General features: G+C 41.7%; 8 protein-coding genes across 8 annotated transcripts; 4 read left to right on the top strand and 4 right to left on the bottom strand.

Annotated features, from left to right (window-relative positions):
- Positions 1 to 459: 459 nt before the first annotated feature.
- On the top strand, positions 460 to 2059 carry ATC70_010221 (uncharacterized protein; the record flags this gene model as incomplete). The annotated part of the gene is made up of 4 exons (XM_064829441.1): positions 460 to 533; positions 591 to 802; positions 861 to 1849; positions 1928 to 2059. The coding sequence occupies 4 exons, from the start codon at positions 460 to 462 to the stop codon at positions 2057 to 2059; spliced, it is 1407 nt and encodes a 468-aa protein (XP_064686643.1).
- A 367-nt stretch (positions 2060 to 2426) lies between these two features.
- ATC70_010220 (uncharacterized protein) lies at positions 2427 to 3218 on the top strand (the record flags this gene model as incomplete). The annotated part of the gene is made up of 5 exons (XM_064829440.1): positions 2427 to 2562; positions 2624 to 2658; positions 2720 to 2747; positions 2807 to 2917; positions 2977 to 3218. The coding sequence occupies 5 exons, from the start codon at positions 2427 to 2429 to the stop codon at positions 3216 to 3218; spliced, it is 552 nt and encodes a 183-aa protein (XP_064686642.1).
- Positions 3219 to 3517: 299 nt separating this feature from the next.
- Positions 3518 to 4541, bottom strand: ATC70_010219 (uncharacterized protein; the record flags this gene model as incomplete). Its single annotated transcript, XM_064829439.1, has 2 exons — positions 3518 to 4311; positions 4376 to 4541. 2 exons carry the CDS (start codon positions 4539 to 4541, stop codon positions 3518 to 3520), a joined length of 960 nt encoding a protein of 319 aa, XP_064686641.1.
- A 3748-nt stretch (positions 4542 to 8289) lies between these two features.
- ATC70_010218 (uncharacterized protein) lies at positions 8290 to 13293 on the top strand (the record flags this gene model as incomplete). Its single annotated transcript, XM_064829438.1, has 15 exons — positions 8290 to 8464; positions 8526 to 8641; positions 8711 to 8794; positions 8852 to 9357; positions 9415 to 10009; positions 10070 to 10816; positions 10873 to 10970; positions 11020 to 11247; positions 11304 to 11338; positions 11395 to 11518; positions 11572 to 11847; positions 11908 to 12435; positions 12491 to 12885; positions 12944 to 13065; positions 13129 to 13293. 15 exons carry the CDS (start codon positions 8290 to 8292, stop codon positions 13291 to 13293), a joined length of 4194 nt encoding a protein of 1397 aa, XP_064686640.1.
- An 822-nt stretch (positions 13294 to 14115) lies between these two features.
- On the bottom strand, positions 14116 to 14721 carry ATC70_010217 (uncharacterized protein; the record flags this gene model as incomplete). The annotated part of the gene is made up of 4 exons (XM_064829437.1): positions 14116 to 14171; positions 14229 to 14347; positions 14405 to 14495; positions 14556 to 14721. The coding sequence occupies 4 exons, from the start codon at positions 14719 to 14721 to the stop codon at positions 14116 to 14118; spliced, it is 432 nt and encodes a 143-aa protein (XP_064686639.1).
- Positions 14722 to 14870: 149 nt separating this feature from the next.
- ATC70_010216 (uncharacterized protein) lies at positions 14871 to 17009 on the bottom strand (the record flags this gene model as incomplete). The annotated part of the gene is made up of 4 exons (XM_064829436.1): positions 14871 to 15608; positions 15669 to 16432; positions 16482 to 16573; positions 16624 to 17009. 4 exons carry the CDS (start codon positions 17007 to 17009, stop codon positions 14871 to 14873), a joined length of 1980 nt encoding a protein of 659 aa, XP_064686638.1.
- Positions 17010 to 19323: 2314 nt separating this feature from the next.
- On the top strand, positions 19324 to 19772 carry RAD23 (UV excision repair protein rad23; the record flags this gene model as incomplete). The annotated part of the gene is made up of 5 exons (XM_064829435.1): positions 19324 to 19332; positions 19391 to 19465; positions 19520 to 19590; positions 19643 to 19698; positions 19753 to 19772. 5 exons carry the CDS (start codon positions 19324 to 19326, stop codon positions 19770 to 19772), a joined length of 231 nt encoding a protein of 76 aa, XP_064686637.1.
- Positions 19773 to 20071: 299 nt separating this feature from the next.
- On the bottom strand, positions 20072 to 21278 carry NAP1 (histone chaperone; the record flags this gene model as incomplete). Its single annotated transcript, XM_064829434.1, has 2 exons — positions 20072 to 20994; positions 21053 to 21278. The coding sequence occupies 2 exons, from the start codon at positions 21276 to 21278 to the stop codon at positions 20072 to 20074; spliced, it is 1149 nt and encodes a 382-aa protein (XP_064686636.1).
- Between the last annotated feature and the right edge of the window lie 1048 nt (positions 21279 to 22326).

Below are 22326 nucleotides of genomic sequence, written 5' to 3'. Positions count from 1 at the left end.
AATCACTATATGGAGCCAATTGTCAGGTAGTTCCCTCTGCAATGCAATTTACTAATGTCATCAGCCTATCACCGCATATAAAATAGATGCAATGTCTATTCCAACCCTCTCTCTGTCTCCTTTTCATCCATTCATTTGTATTTGAATCAATGCCAGGTATATCTTTGAAAAAGGCTAATGTAATACTGGAAGCACAACACAGATGCTTTGCAACTCATTTTACTAATAAAGCTGTAATAAAAGGCTTTTTTTTTTGTACTCTATGAAAAGGGCAAATTTGCATTAATTTAGTCATGAAATGACGAATGTCCATCATCATTGTGAAACCGCGAAATTCAAAGCCTTGTTTCGCCTATAAAGCACAAAAGGGCAAGCCTCGATGGATGGGGCATATAATAAATCTCGCTCAATTAGTTTTGCTGTTATTCTTTTTCCTCTTTTCAACTATTTTCCACCATCATGTCTACAAGTCCACAAACCAAAAAACCTCGCTTTCGTTTCCGTGATATTGCTTTGCAAGTGCAAAATAAACTGTATGTTTACAAACGCTGTATAAACAAATACAGTCTGATTCACATTTTATTCTGTAGCCAAAAAGAGCGTGAATCCAGTGCGCATCAAACATTGAGAGGCTATCCAGGTAACAAAAACAGGGCGACCAAGGCACAAGAAGAAGGCACCATTCACGGTATCGAACATCCTGGATCCACCGGCGTCATTTATGTCATGGACCGCGCCATAAAGAATGGTTTTACTTATGCAAGCGAGGGTTGGGCTAACTTTGGTCAAGGAGCGCCAGAAGGTAATTTTGTTGACAGGATGATGTGTTGTCTAGGGTTGGTATGCTCATCACAGTATAGTTGGACCTATTGATGGATGTTTCGAGAGACCCAAGCACATCGATATCCCCCAAGACGCTTACGAGTATGCGCCTACCAGTGGTATTACTGAATTAAGACACGCTGTGGCTAATCTCTACAACGAGATTTATCGCCAAGGAAAGGATTCCAAATACACGCATGAAAACGTCTGCATTGTACCTGGTGGTCGTGCTGGTTTGACCCGTGTGGCAGCTGCTATTGGCGATGTCAACGTGGGCTACTTTTTACCTGAATACACAGCGTATGAGCAAATGCTCTCTGTGTTCAAGCGCTTTGTGCCCATTCCAACCACGCTGGAGGAAGATGCACGCTACCACATTGACCCTGACACCATTCGCAAGGAGATTGCAGGCAGAGGCCTTGGTGTGATTGTGGCTTCCAATCCTCGCAATCCTACAGGACAAGTGATTCAAGACGAAGAGTTGGAAGAACTGGTGGAGGTAGCCAAGGAAAGACACACAACATTGGTGTTGGACGAGTTCTACTCTTGTTACATCTATGACCAAGAGCCTGGAAAGACGGTTAGCGTTGCTCAGTTTGTGGACGATGTGAACGAAGATCCCGTCATCTTGATTGATGGCCTTACCAAGAACTTTCGTATGCCTGGATGGCGTGTTTGCTGGATTGTGGGTCCCAAGCCTGTGATTTCATCCATGGAGAGCGCTGGATCCTTCCTGGAAGGTGGTGCCAACCATCCTCTTCAGCTGGCAGCTATCCCCTTTTTGGACCCCAAGAAGTTTAAAAACGAAGCCAAGGCGCTTCAACACCATTTCAAAGAAAAGCGCGACTTTGTGCTCAACAGACTCAAGGAGATGGGTTTCGAGGTCAAGGTGCCTCCCAATGCCACTTTCTACATTTGGCTTGATCTCTCTCATTTGCCTGAGCCCATCAACATTGGACTGAACTTCTTTGAAGAGTGTCTCAAAGAGAAGGTGATTGTTGTCCCTGGCATCTTTTTTGATGTGAATGTAAGTTTATTTGTTGTTTGTTTATATACGACTCTCATACACACTGTACGGTTTTTATTCACACACTCACACTTTTAGCCTTCTCATCGTCGTGAATTGTTTGAATCGCCTTGTCATCACTTTGTCAGATTGAGCTTTGGTCCACCCTTAGACCAGCTCAAGTTGGGATTGGATAATATTGAACGCGTTATCAAGAACTTTACTCAATAAAAACCGCTCTCTGATTTGTATAACTATTTGTTTTCTGTTCTAAACCGTATTATTCGACGCTTGATTTGACATGTCATCTTACGGAGCTGTGACCCGAGATAGGCCGCCTTCCCAGTTGGGTGTTATTTGTGCTACCAATGCGTCTATTCTAATATGATGATGAAGAAAACCTGTCCTCCCTTTTTGATTGAGCCAGCAAGTTTGAACTAAAAAGCAATCATCACAATAACTATAGGCAAGTGTAACCAATCAAATACATGTTGAAACATCAATAAATACTCGATGATCCTTGCAATCTTCGTTTTCCTCTTTTTCCTTACAAACTTTCTTACATTAAACCCCTTTGTCAAACTCCCAATTTTGTACCATGTCTCTTGCTAAACAAAATTTTGCTAGCCAATCTGAAGAAGCCTTGAATCAGCAGGTCAACACGGAACTGCAGGCCTCTCAAGTCTACTTGTCCATGGCTGCTTGGGCTCAACACTCCTCTGTCGCTTTGCCAGGTAAGCTCAGATGTTGCACACACATCAATTGATCTGACATGCGGATGAAACACACGCCTAGGTTTGGAAAAGTACTTTCGCGAGTCTGCTCATGAGGTAAAATGTGTTTGCCATGTCCTGGATTTGTTTTGTATTCATCGTGTTCCATGTTATTTAGGAGAGAGAACATGCCCAACAATTGATTGGTTTGTATCCGCACACTGAGTTTTATCCTATTGTCTCAATCCATGGCTTCATTCTATAGACTACATTAACACCAGAGGCGGTCGTGTTGTCTTGCGTGCCTTGCAAGCACCTGAAACAGATTGGAAGTCTGCAAAGAACGCCATTGAATCTGCTCTTCAGCTTGAAAAGGGTAAGTACATAGGCCAAAAGAAACCGACATGCAGCGGGTTCTAATCCTCAAACAACCAGACGTCAACAAGTCTCTCTTGAACTTGCACAAGATTGCCGATGGTCAAGGCGACCCACAAATGTGTGATTTCATTGAAAGCACCTACTTGGCTGAACAAGTGGAAGCCATCAAGAAGTTGGCTGATATGGTCACTCAACTCAATCGTGTTGGTGAAGGTCTTGGTGTCTATTTGTGGGATCAACAACTCTACAGAGAGGGCACTGGTGCAGGAAGTCGTGCTACTGGTGGCCCCCACGCTTAAATTTTACTGTATTCACCCCCCTCCCCCTCCCCCTCTCTTTCTCTCTCTCTCTCTTGACTCATCAATATCCTCTGGTTTGATTTTTGTTGGGGGTCATGGTAATTTGACTACTTTCTCAACCTTCCATTTCACCATGGGCACCTTGATTTGAATAAACTTTTGTATATCGACTTGATAGAAATGATGGGATGCAATTGTTTATTAGGGTTAATTTGTAAAAAAAAAAGGTTTGATGATATGTTTGTTATTGTTTATATGTACAAAAAAAAATAAGGGTGTTGAATGAACATTTGAAACATTTAGGCAGGTAGCAGTTTCACTGCTGTGTAGGATTTTGTGTTTGTCTCATATTTTGTATCTTGAATCAAGAACTTATACCACACAATAGAGAGTGGAATGGTCGATAAATGCCATAGACTATGAGCATCAAACACTCTAAACAGAGGCGGAAAGTCAAACAGTTCAAGGCACATGGCAAGGGAAACCCCGATACCTGATATCACTGCAAGATGAGCATACGACCTTGCTGGCGTTTGTTGAACAGTCTGCATCAGAAACCATCCTACCCAGACAGCAATCTGACAACCGCCTATAATAACGTTGGCATACATATTGTATACATAATCAAAAGTAACAATGATAAGATATCCAACATGAGCGACAAACAAACAGATAAATAATACGCCCAATGTCTGAACAATAAGGCTGTGTGTCAAACGATACACTCTCAGAATGGCATAATAGAGACTGTATAGCACCAGGAGCCCAGCTGAAAAGTAGTCCATCAGCTCGGTAAATTTGGTATCTCTTGAATGGAATATCGTGCTCCAGAGCCATGCATTCATACCAATGATGGTATACAATAGCATAAATCCCTTGAGAAAATAGCTTGAGGGTACCTGCTTTTGGATTTGACGGAAATAGTATGCGTGTACGAGTCCATTACCAATAGAAAATAGCACAGATGCAGGCTCTTGAATACCTAGGCATCTGTAAAATGGCCATTTACCATAGTATTGATAGACGGGTAAACCTTCCTCGATGGCTTTGTCAGTTACTGCTTGCATACAGACATATCTACAGTTTTCTGGGCCTAACATGTATTTGTGTATACTGATGAGCCAATGCTTGCCATTCATTCAAAACTTGTTACTTACATGACCATTTGAGTAGTCGCAGCGAGAAACTGAGTGGTGCTGGGCAGGACGCTTGAACGCATTCATCTACGCAATGGTTAAATAGAGGTTGCTCATCTCCCACAGACGCTTGGACAAATGCAATTACATAAAATAGTAGAACAAGGAGGAATACATGCTTTGACATGTTACAGTAAGATGATGAAGAAGAAAGAAAAGCAGAAGGCCATTCAACATGCCCTTCTTCATGTATATATCCTTTTGGCATTTCTTCATTGTGTGACGCTGTTTCACCTGTCATGATTGTCAAAGGGTGCTCATTATCATCGTTCCAATGTTGAAATAGCCTTGCTGATGAAGAAATGATAGACATGTCGTAAGTCTTTGTTAGCCAGCCAGCAAGTCCGATGCCACAAGTTGGGATCTACATGCTTCTTTTTCCTTCCACAAAATGGTGGCCCTTTGTGATCTACTGTCTCTGGCCAAACATACCATTTGCAAGTATATTACTTCCTGTCAATTGAAGACGCAGCTTTATACGGTATCTCAACAATAAAATTAGGCATGAATCACTCTACAGGTGAGATCTCGGATGCCAGCGGGATTTGGATTGATAACATGGGATACTTACAACCAGCATCGGTGAGCCTACGTTTACCTGCGTTTGAGAATCAGATATGCTAGTAGTAACGCCAAAATGTTATCTTGAGCCTGTCAAGAGTGGTGTATGTAATCGATTATTCAATTCCCAGTTGATCACAGCATTTTGTTTCATTGTTGTTGTGTAAACTGCCTCTCAACATCGACTAGCTTGGAATGGCCGTGATGTTTCTAAAGCTGTTAATATTCTTTAGTTTCTGTTCATACAGTCTTTGGATAGATGAAACTCTGTAGTAATATTTTGAATTTCATATCGTGTTGATTCATCAAACCAAGAAAATTAAGTGCCTTCATTAGGTTCATATAAGGACGAACAATTAGCAAGAAATAAAGCCTGCCAGCCATACAAATGCGCAGTAACAGTGCAATAGGCTATTACATTTAAGCCATATTACTTTCTTAATTTGCAATCGCCCTCCTATGAGCTTTCCAAAGTATCGATTACTTCCATGATGAGCATAGTATTGACTTTGCCAGCCAAAATTTGGTTTAATCTCAAATTGACATTTTCTTTTCTGATTTGTTGATTTTTAGACTTTTTGGATCCAATTCGACCTATTTCGCAAGATTCGACTATGTAAAATGCGATAATCATCGCATACTTCTTAATGCTTTTATGGAGTGCTTTTCAAGGCGCATCTGATAATGCCGAATAAAGTCAACGTTTTGAACAAAAATATCGAGCAATTCATGAAAATATGAAATGAGGTTTTTGGCGAAAATGTCGAGGTTTTCCATATAAAGGCCGCACAAACAAAGCTTCAGGGATTGCGTTGGATCAAGAGCAACATTTTGATTCAATATATACCATAGGAAAAGTCTTCATTTTGAGGGCCAAAAACGCGATCGTTTGATTTTCGATGAAAACCATGAGGTATCCTTCATGCTTTTTGGTCGATTTTTGACGATGTTTTTTAGGTCCTCAAAAGGTTGAGCAAAGGTGCCAGAAAGTTGATACTAGATGAGAGCAGCCATTTAATGCAACTCTGGCAGTCTAAAGCGGCCTCTAGGGCGAGAAATTACGACGCAAGTCCATCCATATTTCGCTGTGTTTTACGTATTTCTGAGCAGTTGTAGGCATTGCAGCTAGGCTGTTTGTCCGCAAGCCAATTAATCCCATTTATATAGACCTGGAGCATTCAAAAAAAAAAGCCAGAACCACCACTATAAATTGTCTATTCAGGTTCTTACATAATGGCAGAAAGCTAAAATGTGGGCATTTCTGCAAACATCAGTTGAATTAACGCCTCGATGATCATCGAATCCACTCATTGATCTGAGCTAAATCGTTGATTAATGATATCTGTGATGGCATCGACCCACACTCATATTTGCTCAAACTGCAGTTCAAATCTCTCACAAAACTACATAAAACGATACGCATCTCTCCTTTATTCTTTTGCTTTTCTGTTCCATTCTTTTTTTAACACATACTATTGTTTGTTCATAAGCCCTAAACAGTCCGCGCGCATCGGTATCATGGGATGCCATGTGCTAAAGACATCGCTATATAAACGGCGGATCAGCCTTTGAATGCATCAGTGATGAGGTGTACATGAGCGCAAAGCAAAACCTGGAAGCGAAAGATGAGGAGGACATGTTTACCTTGGCACAACAGGCAAGAGACAACGCGGTAGGATGGAGAAGGCAACAAAGATGGAGCATTTTTATCGCAATGTCTCTTCACAGTTCAAGAGGACCACATCCTATCTGTGAACTCACACAGCAAAACGTCCATGGAATCTTGCAGTGGTGGGGTAGAAATTAAAAAAAAAAAGCCATCTGAGCAACTGTTGATGAGATGGAATACACATGAATCGACTACAGAGGACAGATGGCTAGAGTAACCAACATTCTAAGAGTGAGAATAACACTATCCTATCCAGCGCTGGAGCCAGGAACAACTGTGGCGTAATTCAGCCCATGCAAGCAGTTAGGGACGGTTACTATTGGAAGGCTTCTATCGGGAATGAGGGAACAGCCAATTTTTGCAACTATAAAATGACCGGATTCCCTTCTCAACCGTAAGCTTTTCTTTTTCTTCTTTAGCAGGTGCTCTGCTCCATGTTTTCTTGACATGCTATGGTGAAGAATCCTGGCCTTGTTTCAATTCTTGATGGATGTTGATGATGTTGATGTTGATGATGATCAATCCACAGGTAGGCTGCTTTATTGTGCTTGTTCTGTATGAATAGCCTCTTAATCTTGTGTGTTTATAGTGGAAAACGCGCTGTAATCAAAGGCTTTGAAGCTGATGGCTTACCTGCTGTTGCAGTTGCCTCCTACTTCTCGGAAGGACGGCATTCCGTGTGGCCTTCTCCTCCTTCTCCTCATCTGCCCGCCGGCTTCGTCCCCCTTCCCCTTTATAAATTGACACGCATATCCGTAGAATTCACCATATGAAGGCCTCGTAAATACGATCACTGATCGTTGTTGCTCCCCCAAAAAATATGCTCGCGTCCTCGGCTGGCTTAAGCCTTCTCCTTTCTCCTCCTCATCGGCTCTGGTCCCTCTCGTCCTCAAGGCCGCTGTTCCATCAAACTTAGGGTTGTGATGCCTTTTTTAAATCTTTTCAGTAAATAAAAGTCTTGTTGACTACATATAAAGAGTAATGGGATGTGTGAATTACACGTGAAGGTAGTAGCCTCAGTCAGTCAGTAATGATTTTCATGTTCCCTAGTCTCGTTAACGTTATAGACACAAACGCTTCTCATCATCGCCGTTATGAAACCTGTTTTAATAAGTTAACCATCCTCGAAAGCAGATTTCATTTGCACACTGACCATTTTGAAAGACATACTGACTCCCTATCAAGAAGATGGAGCCTTCCATTCAAGCGTATGCAGACCTTTGAGTATGTCATGAGGTCGTAAAAAAAAAGCAATTAAAGTGATATGATAGCACGAAAGATATGCCAACTGCTCAAACTGCGACTTGTTTGCCCTTGCTCAGTCAAGGTCTTAAGTCTGATCTCAAAGACATCCCAGATCACCCATGCTGTGCCATCCTATACCTCCAATCTACTGTCATCCAGGCTAAAGAGGATCATGCCCATGCCAGGACATCCTTCTATTTCACTGACAATGGATCAGTTCGCATGCTTATCTATCACCTTACAACCGCCACAAGCTAATAGCAATCATTCCAAAAAGTCCATATCATGCAGCATGTCCTTAACCAATCGCTATGCATGTCGTCACAACCCCAAATCACAAGATGAGCATCGCGAATATCAATGAGATATCCTTTTTTTCGCTTTTTATTTTTCCACTGCCATGATAGATATGGATCTAGCCATCGATGTTACGTCTAGCTGTCGAGTGCGCGTACTGCTTGTGCCAGTATCACCTATCAAGAAATCCACCTTTTACAAGTACGTGGAATTGGTAAAAACATTTCATGTAGTGCGTCTGGGTGATGTTACGCCAGACTTGAAGAAAGGTGCCAATGGTATGTGTTATTAATGCAAGTAGTGTGTAACCTAACTTTTCGCTGATGCTACTTTTTACAGCCATGTTTAGCAGCCAAGTGTTCCAAGAAGGTCAAATGCACTTTCAATTCATCACACACTGGACTCGAGAGCATGCTGAATTGGAGGATTTTCAACCGCATCGTCGCATTTTCGGGGTTGGTACTTGATTGTAAATCAAATTATCCACGCACATACAACAGATCAACTCACAACAGCACGGATAGGTTATTGGTATCATGGATTGTCAGGAATGGAAGAACAAGAGCTTGCGTGGAGGATACAAGCAGTTCTCACAGGACCTCGATCAGGTAGATGAACTGTATCACTACTCATCCATTTGCTGTACTCATGCAGAGACTACACAGTATCCCACTGCAGTGGCAACCAGATGCTTTGCCTTTGATCCCTCAGAAACACAAGAAGACGATACCAAGGGCCTCATCATGATACCAAATGTGGGCAACATGTCGTTTTACATGAGCACCATGATTTGCGATTTTGCCAGTGAGATCCTGGAACAATTCGCCATTCTTGCTACTCGCATCCAGAAGCTGGAGACACTCGAATCGCCCGTCCCAAACAACAACCACACGCCATCGAGAAGAGACCAGCACAGACTGTCGCAGCCCCCACTCACCATCTCACCGAGCAATTCGAGTCAATTAAACAGCAAGAGAGCATCACTGCAGACACAATCGTCACCTACACAGCAGCATCACCATCATCACCATAGATTCTCTACAAATTTGTCCAATCCAGCTGGATCCACAGGAGAGAGCATAAGGACAAGGAAGCGCACACCAGGGAGAATAAAGAAATTGCTGGGTGATTTTTATCTGCTGGCAGGTCGACTACCAGACGCTGTGAACCAGTAAAGTATACACAAACTTCACAAGGCTATGATGATTGATGGTTTTCAACTTTCTAGCTATGATCAAGCAATAGAGATGGCCAAGATCACATCCGATTTTCTGTGGTTGGCAAGTGCGATGGAAGGATTAGTGTGTGCAACCATCTTGTTAGAGTACTTGCAAGCAGACATTGGACATATTGTATCGAGGAACTCAGCGTCGTCACCAGGTCCGCTTACTACAGCAGAGGAGACCAGCGAATCATCCACTTCATCGCCTTCATCCGAGAGTCGAGGACCACGATCCACCTTGACTGTAGTGACAGATCAGTACACAACCATCATCAAAAACTACCAACGCACGTACCTGACAGCCAATTTATCTGTGCCGGATTTAGTGTATGCGGAAGCCTGCCTCAAAATTGCTCGACTGCTCAGCACAGCACTCTTGAACCAAGGATGGAATGATTACACTATGGGATTGCTGGTGCAGGGGAAGCTCAGTGAGAATGAGCAAGACGAATTACGGGAAAAGAAGAGTGGAAACTGTGTGCTTTTATCTGCAAAGGATATGATTCGATTCAAGAGCAGTGGCATACCAAGATATCACATCGCAGAATGGGTCACCAAAATATGGGGGATTCATATGAATGAGCTGGCCTTGTTGGACCAGGTAAGCCGTGCAGAAGGTATGAGAGTATCCGTATTGCTGATACATGTGACATTGCGCTAGATCTACCTGACAACAGCCATGTCCTCGGTGTACTCTTTCATTGGGTATCATCGAAAAGCAGCTTGGCTTATGCACGAAGGTGTGGATAGAATGCTGCCTCTGTTGATACAGCACCGTAGATCAGGACTCTCTAAAGACACTGCAAAACTATCCACAGCCTACGACAATGGTGTCCTGGAAATACTGAAGCGCATCTGCGAAATATACGGTATTGGCGAGCGCAATGTGCACGATGGAGGTGCTTTGGAGGCTATGCGTCAGGAGGATCAAGAGCTATTTTCAAAGCAGACGCCCTCTCGGTCCAAAGGCAACATTCGACCCAAGGAGGAGCATCGCTTTGGATGGCCTGAATTGCAGATATGCATATTGAAGCAGTGTATATCTGTATCCGATGCTTTGATTGACAATGGTTCTCGACTCTACTACACAACCGTGCTCTTGAAGAATCTGTATCAGCACATTCCCAAGGCAGAGCAGATCAAGCTAGCAACCACGATACAGGGCATGGTGGCTCATACGCACCGAGACAAAAAGTCATCTTCACTGGTGTATGGCACAGAGTCTATTAACTACTGGGGAGTCAATATTGTATCGCGCGTGGAAGCAAAGAAACCAATATCCAGAAAGGCTGTGTATGCGCATCCTATCAAGAACGAAGCAATGGCCAATGCACAAAAGGCGATACCGTTAGCAAATGCCAACGATCCCTTCATTTACAACCCTTTTGCAAAAAAGGCGGATACAACAGTAAGATGATATGATTAGATTTTAAAACAGAATTGACTGACTCAATTATCCGTTAGTCCAAGATCGTACTAGTTAAAAACGAATTGTCAGAATTCAAGATGACATTGGTCAATCCGTTTGGTTTTGATTTGGAGCTTCAGAGCATAGCATTAAGGTAAAAACGGGCATAGTGTGTAGCGCGAGTATATTAATCCCATTAATAGCACATCAGGTATCTCATTCAACGCGGTGTCGACTGCTATTACTATTCCAGCAAATGCCACTATGCATGTGCCGTTGATGGGGACACCAGAAGAAACAGGTACGCTTATCATTAGAGGATGCTTGATTCAGATCATTGGATTTGCGGAACAAGAGTTTTTGGTCGATAACGAAGTCAAGAAATCGCCAGAAGACACCTCAAACGATAGCTTTATCAAGATCAAGCGCACGTAAGTAATACTGGAGTGATTTTGAGGTGCAATGAAAGCTGATATAAGGTGCCCAGTGGACTGGATGCCATCAAAACAAACAGAACAAGAGGTTTGCATACAGCAAAATGCAGTAGCTTTGCTCGTATTGACTTATTGTGCTACTAGAAACATTGGGCGATACTAGTCCTATCACATTCTATAATCTCAATGTCATTGATGATCAGCCCTTGCTGAAAATCAAGTCGACATCGCTGCTACACGGCGCTGTGATGCTCTACGAAGGAGAAGTGTAGGTTATTCATAGCAACAAAACAGTTTTTCAAAAACTGATCATTCTGATAGCACCCACATCACGATTGAACTAGAGAATATTGGCAATATTGCAGTAGATTTCATCACGCTGTCATTTACAGATTCCACCACCACAAATACCCTGATGAATCCAGAACTAACACCTGAAGATCAGTATGAACTCGAGCTGTACACCAAGGGCACGCGTGTCTTTTCTTGGGAGGGAACATCAGAGAAAAGATCCAATGACTTGATAGGTAAGAAGATATGGCTGCCACAAGGTGCAAGTACGACTATCAAGATCAATGTCTATGGCAAACGAGATTGGTGAGTGTTATATGTGCTCTGGGTTATATGTCACGCAAGACACTAATAACGTGGTGCCAGCCATGGAGGAACGATCCAGATTGACTATGGCTATTTGGATCGCACTGTAGAGAAGATACAATCATTGCAGTCCACCCAGAACGACGCTACTGCTGCCCCTGCTACCATGTTCTATACACGTCAATTGTATCTCAATGTGCTTATCACTGTATATCAAAACATTGAACCATTCAATTGGGATGTGGCTTATCTCAGACACAGCACACCTGCACCCAAAGAAACCTTAGATCTCGCTTTTGACCACCTGCGTACCATCAAAGAGGTCATGGAAGCAGAAGAAAGAGGTATATCCAGCACCTCTCTATCGCAGCAACAGCCCATTGAGGACTTGCTGCTGGTCACAAGAAACATAGAATTGAAGAATCAAGAAAGAAACGAATACTGTCTGATCACATTGGACGTACGCAATAGATGGACCACGCCATTCGACGTTGATTTTGTAGTGAATAGCAAAACAAAGGATGACGATAGCAGCGATATGGATGAATTGGCATCTCATCTTACAGTACAGCCTGGCTCTACATCGCGGTAAGCAGTTTATTGTTATCTTGATCAAGCTCTTTGCTTACACTAGGCGCATTAGGGTCATTCTTCCCTTGAAAAGACTGTTTCTCTCGCCTGATGTTTGTCGTCAAGAGATACCTTCATTTGATCCAAACAAGCAGTTTGTCGTATCTCAAGGCCCCAAGGTATCAAAAGAACAACGGCAAGCCCGTTTACAGATGTTCTGGTACAGAGAAGAACTATTGAATCGCATAAAGGCAACATGGCGATGTGGATCCACAGGCAGAATGGGTGAATTAAATCTGCGTCCTTCATTGAGGCTGACATCGATGCAGTTGGGTATTCTCAAGAAGGAAGATGTCGAGTTTGTGGTAGATTTGAAGGGTCATAGCATACAGAAACTGAGCCATAGAAAGTTTACTTGTGTCTGTAATGACCATGTGATAATGACAGTGTCTGTGAGAAATCGATTCAGTAAGTGACATGATAACAGCAAGTAATAGTAATGCCTCATCCTCGTCTTTCTATATAGCTCATCCTATCAAGCTGATTTTGCGCATTCAACCTGTCCAAAGCTACAATGACGGCGTCAAAGAGTATGATTTGTCAAGCAAGCTACTGATGGAAGGTGTCAGACAGGTCGTTCTTCCTGAGGTAAGACATGTGTACTTGCCATTGTACTGCTCATTTGAAAGCTAAACTACCCTTTTCAAACAGATTCCTGCCTCTAATGGTGTTGCCAAGCACTCATTTCCAATGTATTTTCTATCCCGTGGCCAGTTTGAACTCTTGTATCATGCAGAAGACGTTCATTCAAGGGACATATACTATGACCATGAGTGGGCTGTTGTTGATGTTACTGAAAGTGATCATGTAAATTAAAATTAGACCAATAAAGCGAAAACCGCTATAATAATTGCTCGCAGAGAAATGATCAAGGTAGAATACTACCACCTGGTACTTATGATACTGTGTCAAATCCTTTTAGATATTTTTCATTTATATAAAGAAGCCCCCCCCCAAAGGTCATTGCGGATCACTATAGGAAGAAAACAGTTTAAAGAATTGAAACTTGTGACTATACAGCGTATTCGATATAGGTATGTAGCATTGCAAAGCTAAAAAAATGAATGTAAATTCGACATTTTGAAGATTGGGAGCATCCTTTTTATGTCCTGTCTAATCAGTTTTTGTATACCTCGCACAAACACTATATCCGCTTTAAACATTTCAGGGCCAAACAATCATGCAAGCGGTTGTGTTTCAATACATTCAAACTAATTTCGTGTTCCAGTACTCGCCACAATCGCTCCAAAATGCTCATTTCCTATAGATTTTACAATGTGTATGTTTTATTTATGACAGATGTGGTAAGCAAAAGTGGCATCTACAAAAATTTACTCGAAAATAGAATCTCGTTTGCAACTTGTCTCGGATTACACCCAATTCGCGTTTATAAGAAAAAACATTTGAAACCACATCCCATAGCATATGGCCTTAGAACATCCTCATGCAGTGCTCCCTTCCATACTATTACTGATTGTCCACTCCATCCTCAGTTCATCGCCATTCTGATCGTAAATCTCTGCTTCTTAAGGATCCCATTACTGTTGCACAAAATGAACATGTAAAACAATGATTTCTTTATTGAATCCAACATCCAACCATCTGCTTCATAGCGTTCGACATTAAAACTGAATGCATCTAATAGAATTTGACATAGGAATCCTTGACTTGAGTGAGCCAAATAAGAGAGGTAACTGTTTATCCAAAACATCTTAATACAATGCCAGTAAACGTCGAATATCAATACTTACCAGCAACAAACAAGGGGGACATGAAAGGGCCATTTAACTTGCAGCCACGAAATACCAAGAGCTCACCAGCATAATGGGTCAAAGCAATTACGTAGGTCCAAATACCGAGATCATACATGCTATCGACAGGATTAACAAAAAGGGCCCTCAAACAAACAAAATGTCAAAATACATACAATTTATGTTGAAGGTGGAAAGCAGCATAGATACGAATCATACTGACAGACCAAGTCCATGTAGCAAAAAGACGACCGCTCAAGGGTGTTACTATCCAAGGGTCCTGAGTCAGCACAGCTTTGCTATCACACAACTCTTGTTAAACTGTACCTTCTTCTGGCTTGTTTGCGTAAACGCGTTTGGTCAATGAACTGGTGCAAAAATTTTGAATGGAATTGAAGATGCCAAGGGCAGAGGTGAACAGCAACCACTTGGGAAGATAGCCCTCGGGAAGGGTCGAAAAGACGTCGGCAAATTGGCTGTAATAAGCTTCCATTGTATATGCAAGAAAGAGATGAAAGGATGGATAAATACAATCTGATCACCGTTTTGTTCATTTCAGAAGAGTCACGACGACAAGGTGACACATTATAAAGAGCTTAAATACAAACATGCTGCTTTGAGCTCCATGCGAAAGACATTTTATTATTTCAAAGGCATCAAATGTTCTTCGCCATCCATGCCAAAGGCAACCACGTCTTTTTGATTTCCATTTCTAAATGTACCCACACGAACCCGAATATTTTTGGCGTACTTGAATGCATTCTCGCTGTCCAATTTGGAGAAACCTCTCAGGTTATGCTCCGCAAGAGGTGTCATTCCAGTAGCCAACAGAGCAATCTGCGAGTTACCGCGAGCAACACCGTGTGATTTCTTGATGCTGACAGTCCAGATGGCAATCCACCAGACGATAGGAATGAACAAGCACAGACATAGCGCATAGCATGCCTCTCTCTTGATAGCGTATTGAGGTTCCAAATTGAAAACAGCTTGCCCGTCTCTGCCTGAACCTGACCAAGCTAATGATTCAGCGTCATTGTTGACATAAGGCGCTTGGAAATAAGCTTGATCGAAAGCATTCAAAGCATGTTGCATAAAATATTCGAATGGATAGGGTTCCTTGTTGTATTTGAAGTTTTCGATCTGACGAAACGAAGCAAGGTAGTCTCGAATGTTGTAATACTTTGGTGCCAACAGTTCTGCGATGATGCTCTGTTGCATGATGTATGCGTTGAGCATGACGCCGTACATTGGATGGGCTGTCATAGCATCAAAGTTGTTTGCAGTGTTATTGCCAATCACTTTATCATAATCCATGACAATAGGAGTAGCAGAATCGACGCTATATTGTACCAAGGTGCCATTTGTGGTTCTCCAAGTAGACTATATGCAAGTTTAGTATGAGCAAGTGCTGTAATGTTCCATGCTAGCTGATAAACATACATTAACATAACTCGAATTAAAGTAGCATTTCTTGAATTCCAGATCCAAGTAGGTGCTGTTAGGATTGAGAACACTGGCAGTTTGATACGTCTTGTTGTATGCAATGATGAAGGATTGATCACCAACATAAGGTCTGTAGCGTGCATCGTACACCTTCTCGTCTGTAAAAATCTCTGGCACGTTCAATCCTGGTATCATGGGAGCTGTATAGTTGGCCAAATCCCAGTAGGTGCGATTCACCATATCTCCAGAATACAAGAATTTAGGAAACTTCATATCTGAAGCTGTCGTGATATTGAAGGCAGTGAAGAATTCTTTCAGCACAACCACAGTTCTGTTTGTTCCCCAGCGATTGACAATGGCCGTTTCATCAGCAGACACAGTGTTGCAGGTCATGTTGGTTGAAATGTAGGTGATATTATCGTACGAGCAGTAGGCAGTGCCAGAGGGACATTCATAGAGAGGTGACGACTTGCTACCTGTTGCAGCCTGGGCAAAACTGGAAGAAGTAAGATAGGCATTGGTTGACAAACCGTTCATAAATGGCGCAATGCCACTACTGCCAAGTTTGCTGCGACCACCCAAACTCTCAGCTGGCAGATAATGAAAGCGAATGCTGGAGTTAGGGCCTAGTGTGATGTTCTTCATGACGGGGACGAGGAGCTCTTGCGAAGCAGGACTGATGATCAAGAGGCCAATATTGAACACAAGAGCTACAACGAGGACCCAATCAAAGGTCATTGCTTTAAAAGCACTTGTGAAGCCTAGTGGAATGTTGGTTCAGTCTGCTTGACATGATGAGTATATATGTACCTGACAATCCTCGGGTGCATTCATCATACACATCAATGATAGTCAACTTGGCACCTTCTGTAAGACGGACCCATTTATACTCTGCGAGCGCTCTAATGACAAGTGTTAGTACAGAATGACAAGCTTATAGACTGTGTCTTACTTGGATATGCCGCTGGCAATAAAGATCAAGTTGGCGCTCAATAGAAACGACACAAGAGAGGGAATCTTTAGGCCAATGATAGTGAAATCCAAGGGCTTTCCGTCAGCATACAGGAACAGAAGCAGCAACGCAATTGTAAAGAAGCAAGACAGTACAATGGTGAACAGAGTCTTGAAATATAAAGAAAATGAGCTTCTGTTTTGCAACTCTTGGATGCTATTCACGGATTGTCTGTTGTGTATTCTGGCGTACGTAGTGTCGTGTTTCACATGGCTTGAATCAAACAACTTTTGATCTTGTTTCTCTTCAGGGACTTGGCCCAAAGGGATCTCTTCAGAGATGTCTGTATAGTACTGTTGTTGCTGTTGATGATGGTGATGCGACATCTGCAGGAAATCAATTACAAAAAGTTTATTCTGTGGTCTTTTTGCGCTTACCGTGTTAATGGACAGGTGTAGGATAAGAGCAATGGATGAAAGCCAACTGCCCCTGGTTTATATTGTTGTAATACTACAAGGGAAAGAAAGAGAAAGAAAGAAGCAAACCATGAAAAGATGTATTTATCAAGTTTTATAGGGTTTGTTATTTGATCCAGCCCTTGCTTGCTTGGTGAAAGAGGTGTTGTACAAATTTGTCTGTAGAATGATCTACAAGAGTCTAAATAATAGACACAAATTCATTTAATATGTATCGCAGAAGAAGAGGTGAAAGTGGTCCTGACTATAGTGCGCTGATGCTTGCCAATTTTACGAAAATCCTCCTTGCGTTGCAAGCTACATGTTTAATCAACATCTCCTATACAAGCAAATAGGAAGCATGCAGTTTCACTCTTTTTTCTCGTCATGGTAGTAAGATTATACTTGTTCAATGTACCCAGAATTTTGCACTGAGCGTATATGGAAATTACCCACTCTCAAATAATACATATTTAGAAATGAAAAGAGTAATGGCACACAGTTTACTGATCTGGCGTTTTAACAATATAGAACTGCGCCTCTGAGCCTTGTATACATTATAATAGTTGTGCCACTGTGCAGTAACCATGGCAACCACTACAATGTCTGATGTGGTTGAAAGCATCAATGGTATGGCGGTTGCTTGTACTACAAGGCTCAATTTGTGCAATATCGTACAATCTGTTGCCCCTGGTTCACTTCCACAAGGTAGCTCTATATAGATCAAAAGACAGATGTTATTGAAAATAAGTCAAATGAGATATTCATTGCCATGTTCGATGCCAGCACTAGGAGGAAATGCTACTTTGTACTTGGTCTAAACAGCAGCAAGCTTATTTCGTGCCAAGTATAATGCACATTGCACAATTCATATCTGTATATGGGCAAAGATGAGGCGTTGAGCATCAATAAAGTAAATCATTCCTAAAAGAGCCATTTTCAACAGGGAAACTATTATTTGAACATGAATCATTGTATCACCGAATATCAAATCAATCACTTTTCAAAAGATGGCTGCAGCTGATTTTAGATGCCAAATCTGTTTGGTTGAATTAATTCCAGTTGGGTGCTAGTCTGATGGTGCTTTTCATGAGAGCCATAGACTTACATTGCATGTTTAGATTAGCGTTGAAACTCGAAAGGTTGGATATGGTTCATAACACGAATAAAGGGCATTTATAGTAGCAGCCAGAAGCAGATCAACCTGTAATTTTAGCATTGCCACATGCAGGCGTGTTTACTGTTCGTATGCTACACTTTGCCACAGTCTTTGATCTGTTGCCCCGATTCGCTATCGTGATGAGTCAAAATCTAAACATTTTCTAAAGAAAAAGGTGTGACCAATCGATCCTTTACATAATACATGTGTGGTCAAACCCCTAGCCAGCCTAAAATGCTGTCATGTTTTGTCGATCTATCGAATCCATAGGCTCCTCTTGGTCTGAGGGACAGATATGAATACGCTACTTTATCTGATATAGACGTTGAGCGCCGTATGCCATTTAAACCTTATACTAGGCTGTTCAGTTCTCGTAGCTATCTCATTGATAGTGCATTACTCAATGTCGCTGTACGGTAGCTCATTTGAATCTTTTGGTTGAGATAATGGCAGTAATCTGAGATTCTAACCTATCAATACACTCAAATACCTGCACGCAACTTACAGTTGCTCATCAAAGAGATTCTGATACAAGGAATCGCTCTAAAAGATTATCCAATGCGGAAATGAGCCGATCCTTTAGCAAGAAGGTAATCAACATTCAGCAGGGGATCATAGTCAGAATGTTCCTTCAAGCTGCACGCACAGACAGCGCCGGTGTCTAGCTGAAGAGCAAGTTTGAAGTGTCCGTTTCAGATTCAAATGTCGATTGAATATCAAGAGATCGGCAACAAAGAACACTAGTGCGCATGAAATGAGACTATAAGCACTGTTTCTGATCCAATAAGATATATCATCTGATTGCATTAATTAACTGTCAATGACAGTGCTATTCACAAGCGAGCCTTGTTGAGTTTATCTTGTCAAGAGTGGCATGATGTTATGACTCCTTCTTTTCATCCCCTTTTTTCGTTCGCCTCGCTAATATCAAACACACAGGGACACTTGCTGAAGCATCCGGAAATGGAAGTTTTACATTTTGGCTACACCACCCCCATCTTGGTCAAGGTTAAAAAAAAATTTTTTTCATCAAATCTCATCTTCTTTTTGTTTTTCTTCATTAACAAATAGAACAACTTATTCAAAATGGGAAACGTGAGTAGACTCCAAGTATGGGAAGATGAACAGTAGACTAATATTGATGGTATCGTAGGGTCAAAAGGCACAAATGAAGCGTGAGCGTAACGCCAAGAACGCAAAGGGTAACGGTGTTTCTCAATTAAAGACTGTAAGTAGCATTTGTGCGTAGGATGAGAGTGAGTGTTGATGTGCCATTTGACAGAATGATGCTGCCAAGAACATTATCTGTAAGACCTGCTTCCAAACCTTCCTCTGTACCTCTCGTGAAAAAGCGTAAGTGAATTATGATGAAGAACCAGAATGGCATAGTGACATTTTGTGGTAGTTTGTCTGAACACTCTGAAAACAAGCACAACAAGTCTCTCAAGGAATGTTTCCCTGGTAAGTTGGTTGTGTTATAGTGTGTTGAGTATAAGCATTAATGGTGGAATTTAGATTGGGTTGCTCCTGCTTAGATCCATCGGGATCCTCTGGAGATGTTTTATGATTCTAGAAGAAATAATCCAGCCTGCAAAAATAACAACCTCTATATACGTTCACTCCTCTTACCTTGACAAGAGTTTACTTTTCTCTTTTTTTTTCTAATATCATGTCGCATTTTACCTCATATTGTATATAAGTGTTTGAATTGGTTTTTATTATGGGATGTGTGCTTTACATAAGTCTAGTGGTTGAATTGACTTCATATCAATCAAATCGAGTGTTTATGTAATGATATAATACAAAATTACTAGTTTAATAATCAATATGAAATTTAAATAAGGGCCATGGCAGCAACGACAGCAACACCTAAGCCAACAGCGCTAGCACCGGTGAAAGAGGCGCCTGAACCAACAACATTGGCAGCGATAGGAGTAGTGGAAGAGGAAGGAGCAGCAGTGGTGGCGGCAACAACAGCCTCAGGAGTAGTAGTCTTGGCAGCAGCGGTAGTAGTAGTAGCGACGGGAACAGAAGATGAAGCAGCGGTAGGAACAGTAGCATTGCCCTTGTAGACAGGGACCTTATTACATTGACCAGCAGGAACCAACTCGTATTCCTTTTGGAGGATGGGCAAGATACGGATAGCAGCATCAACAGTTTGAGTGTACAAATCATGCTCAAGAGAGATACCACCAACAGTAGCAGACTTGGCGGCATTGGCCCACTTGGTAACATTGCCATCAATCCAAGACTCCTTAAAGACCTTGGGGTTGGAAGCGTAAGCCCAATCATTGGTGTCATGGTTCCAGATGATGGGAGCAAAACCAAGAGCAGCGGCAACATCACGAACACGGTTATCGATATCACCATAAGGAGGTCTAAAGTAGCGAGGAGCAACGCCAGTAACTTCCTTGATAACTAACTCGTTCCACTTGAGCTCAGCAACGATTTGCTCGTTGGTCAAGGTGGTCATGTAGTTGTGAGACCAGGTGTGCATGGCCAGCTCATGGCCAGACTTGTAAGCACGAAGAGCATAGTCAGGGAATTGAACGACTTGACCGCCAACCATGAAGAAAGTAGCCTTGACATTGACCTTGTCCAAGTAATCGTACAACTTGGGACTGAATTCAGATGGTCCATCGTCGTAAGTAAGAGCCCATTGACCCTTGGGACATTCGTAGAGATCTTCTTTACCGAAACAACCAGTGAAGGTCCAATCACAATAAGGATCTTGGCCTGCAACTTCAGGTTGAGGGCCTAATAAAAGAAAATGTCAGTGCTTTGCAACGTAATGAAACACGGATTCTGCATTTACCAGCATTGTTGAGGTTCTTGTAAACAGGAGCCTTGGTAATGTTGACGTTCTTGATCAATTCAAGCCATTCAGGCTTAGCTGTGGGGATCTTGAAAGCAGGAGGATAAGTTTCCTTCAACTTGATGGTCTGAGGAGCAGCAGCTGCGTTGACAATAGCGTGTGATCCAGGATGAGCATTTACTACTGTAAGTGCGACCGTGGCGAGAATGAAAAGCTTATGAAACATGTTGTTTTTATAGTCTAAGGGAACGTAAAGGATATAAAGGAAGGTAAAACGACGGACAGGAAAAGAGAAATTAAGAGATGGAAAGAGCCATTATCAAATACTCTTTACCAGATCGTATTTATAGTTGGTAGAGCAAACACCAAATTACTACAGAGTTTCTTTATTTAGATTGTCAAGTGTATCACAAAATGAATTCCAGGAACATACACTTTATGATTTCGCTCAAGACCTGAGATAGCATTGAATGAGCGAGAAACCTCCATCATACAGTATAGATGGAACGATGCTGCAACCGATAGATTCACATGTCTCTCAGTGGCAGTGTAGACGTACGTGCTTGATGTCTTTGTATATAAATAGCCCGTCAAAACGATGTTGCGGTTTTTCCGGCTTCAATTCTCAATTAGACACAAACTCATCTTCTAGTCTTTCCTCTGAATCTATTCTGTAACTTTAGAGTTGAGTCTCGCGATAATTTCTGCCTTTTTACTAGACAATTTTGCTTTTTATAGATCTTGGTCAGTGGCAGAGTGCTTGTTTTTCTCGTGTATGTCAACCAAAATTAGTTTTGTAAATAAAACAGACGAGCTTCTCTGATTTTCCCAGAGTGAATGATTGCGTCTGGTTGAATCTACAGTGTGGCCAAGTCGTGGTATACAATGGCATATACACAACGTCTCTCAGATGCAATTGACTTGACTCTAGTAGTTTTGCACTCGTTCATGTCATGACAGCATGATTTGCTAAGCGGAAATGCCATAATTTTAGTCATTAGCGACAATCATATATATATATATATATATATAAAATATTTCCATTCTTTCTTTTACATCAAATTTGCTTTCCGCTTTAATGATATTGCTACAATGGTTTACTTTGAGTCAATAAATTCATATGCCATGACTGATACGCTGTCCAATCTATAGATAATGGATCTTCTTTTCAGTTTTTTCTTTAGCGAAAAGACGCTGAATCATAATATTCATCAACGGAAATGATCTTCCTTTTGATTATTTTTGTATTGGAGTAGCACATGAGCTATACTAGA

The sequence above is a fragment of the Mucor velutinosus genome, assembly GCF_035048745.1.
Source record: "Mucor velutinosus strain NIH1002 chromosome Unknown tig00001563, whole genome shotgun sequence".
Classification (NCBI taxonomy): domain Eukaryota; kingdom Fungi; phylum Mucoromycota; class Mucoromycetes; order Mucorales; family Mucoraceae; genus Mucor; species Mucor velutinosus.
The sequence above is the reverse complement of the archived record's forward strand: the minus strand, read 5'-3'. Positions and strand labels throughout refer to the sequence as shown.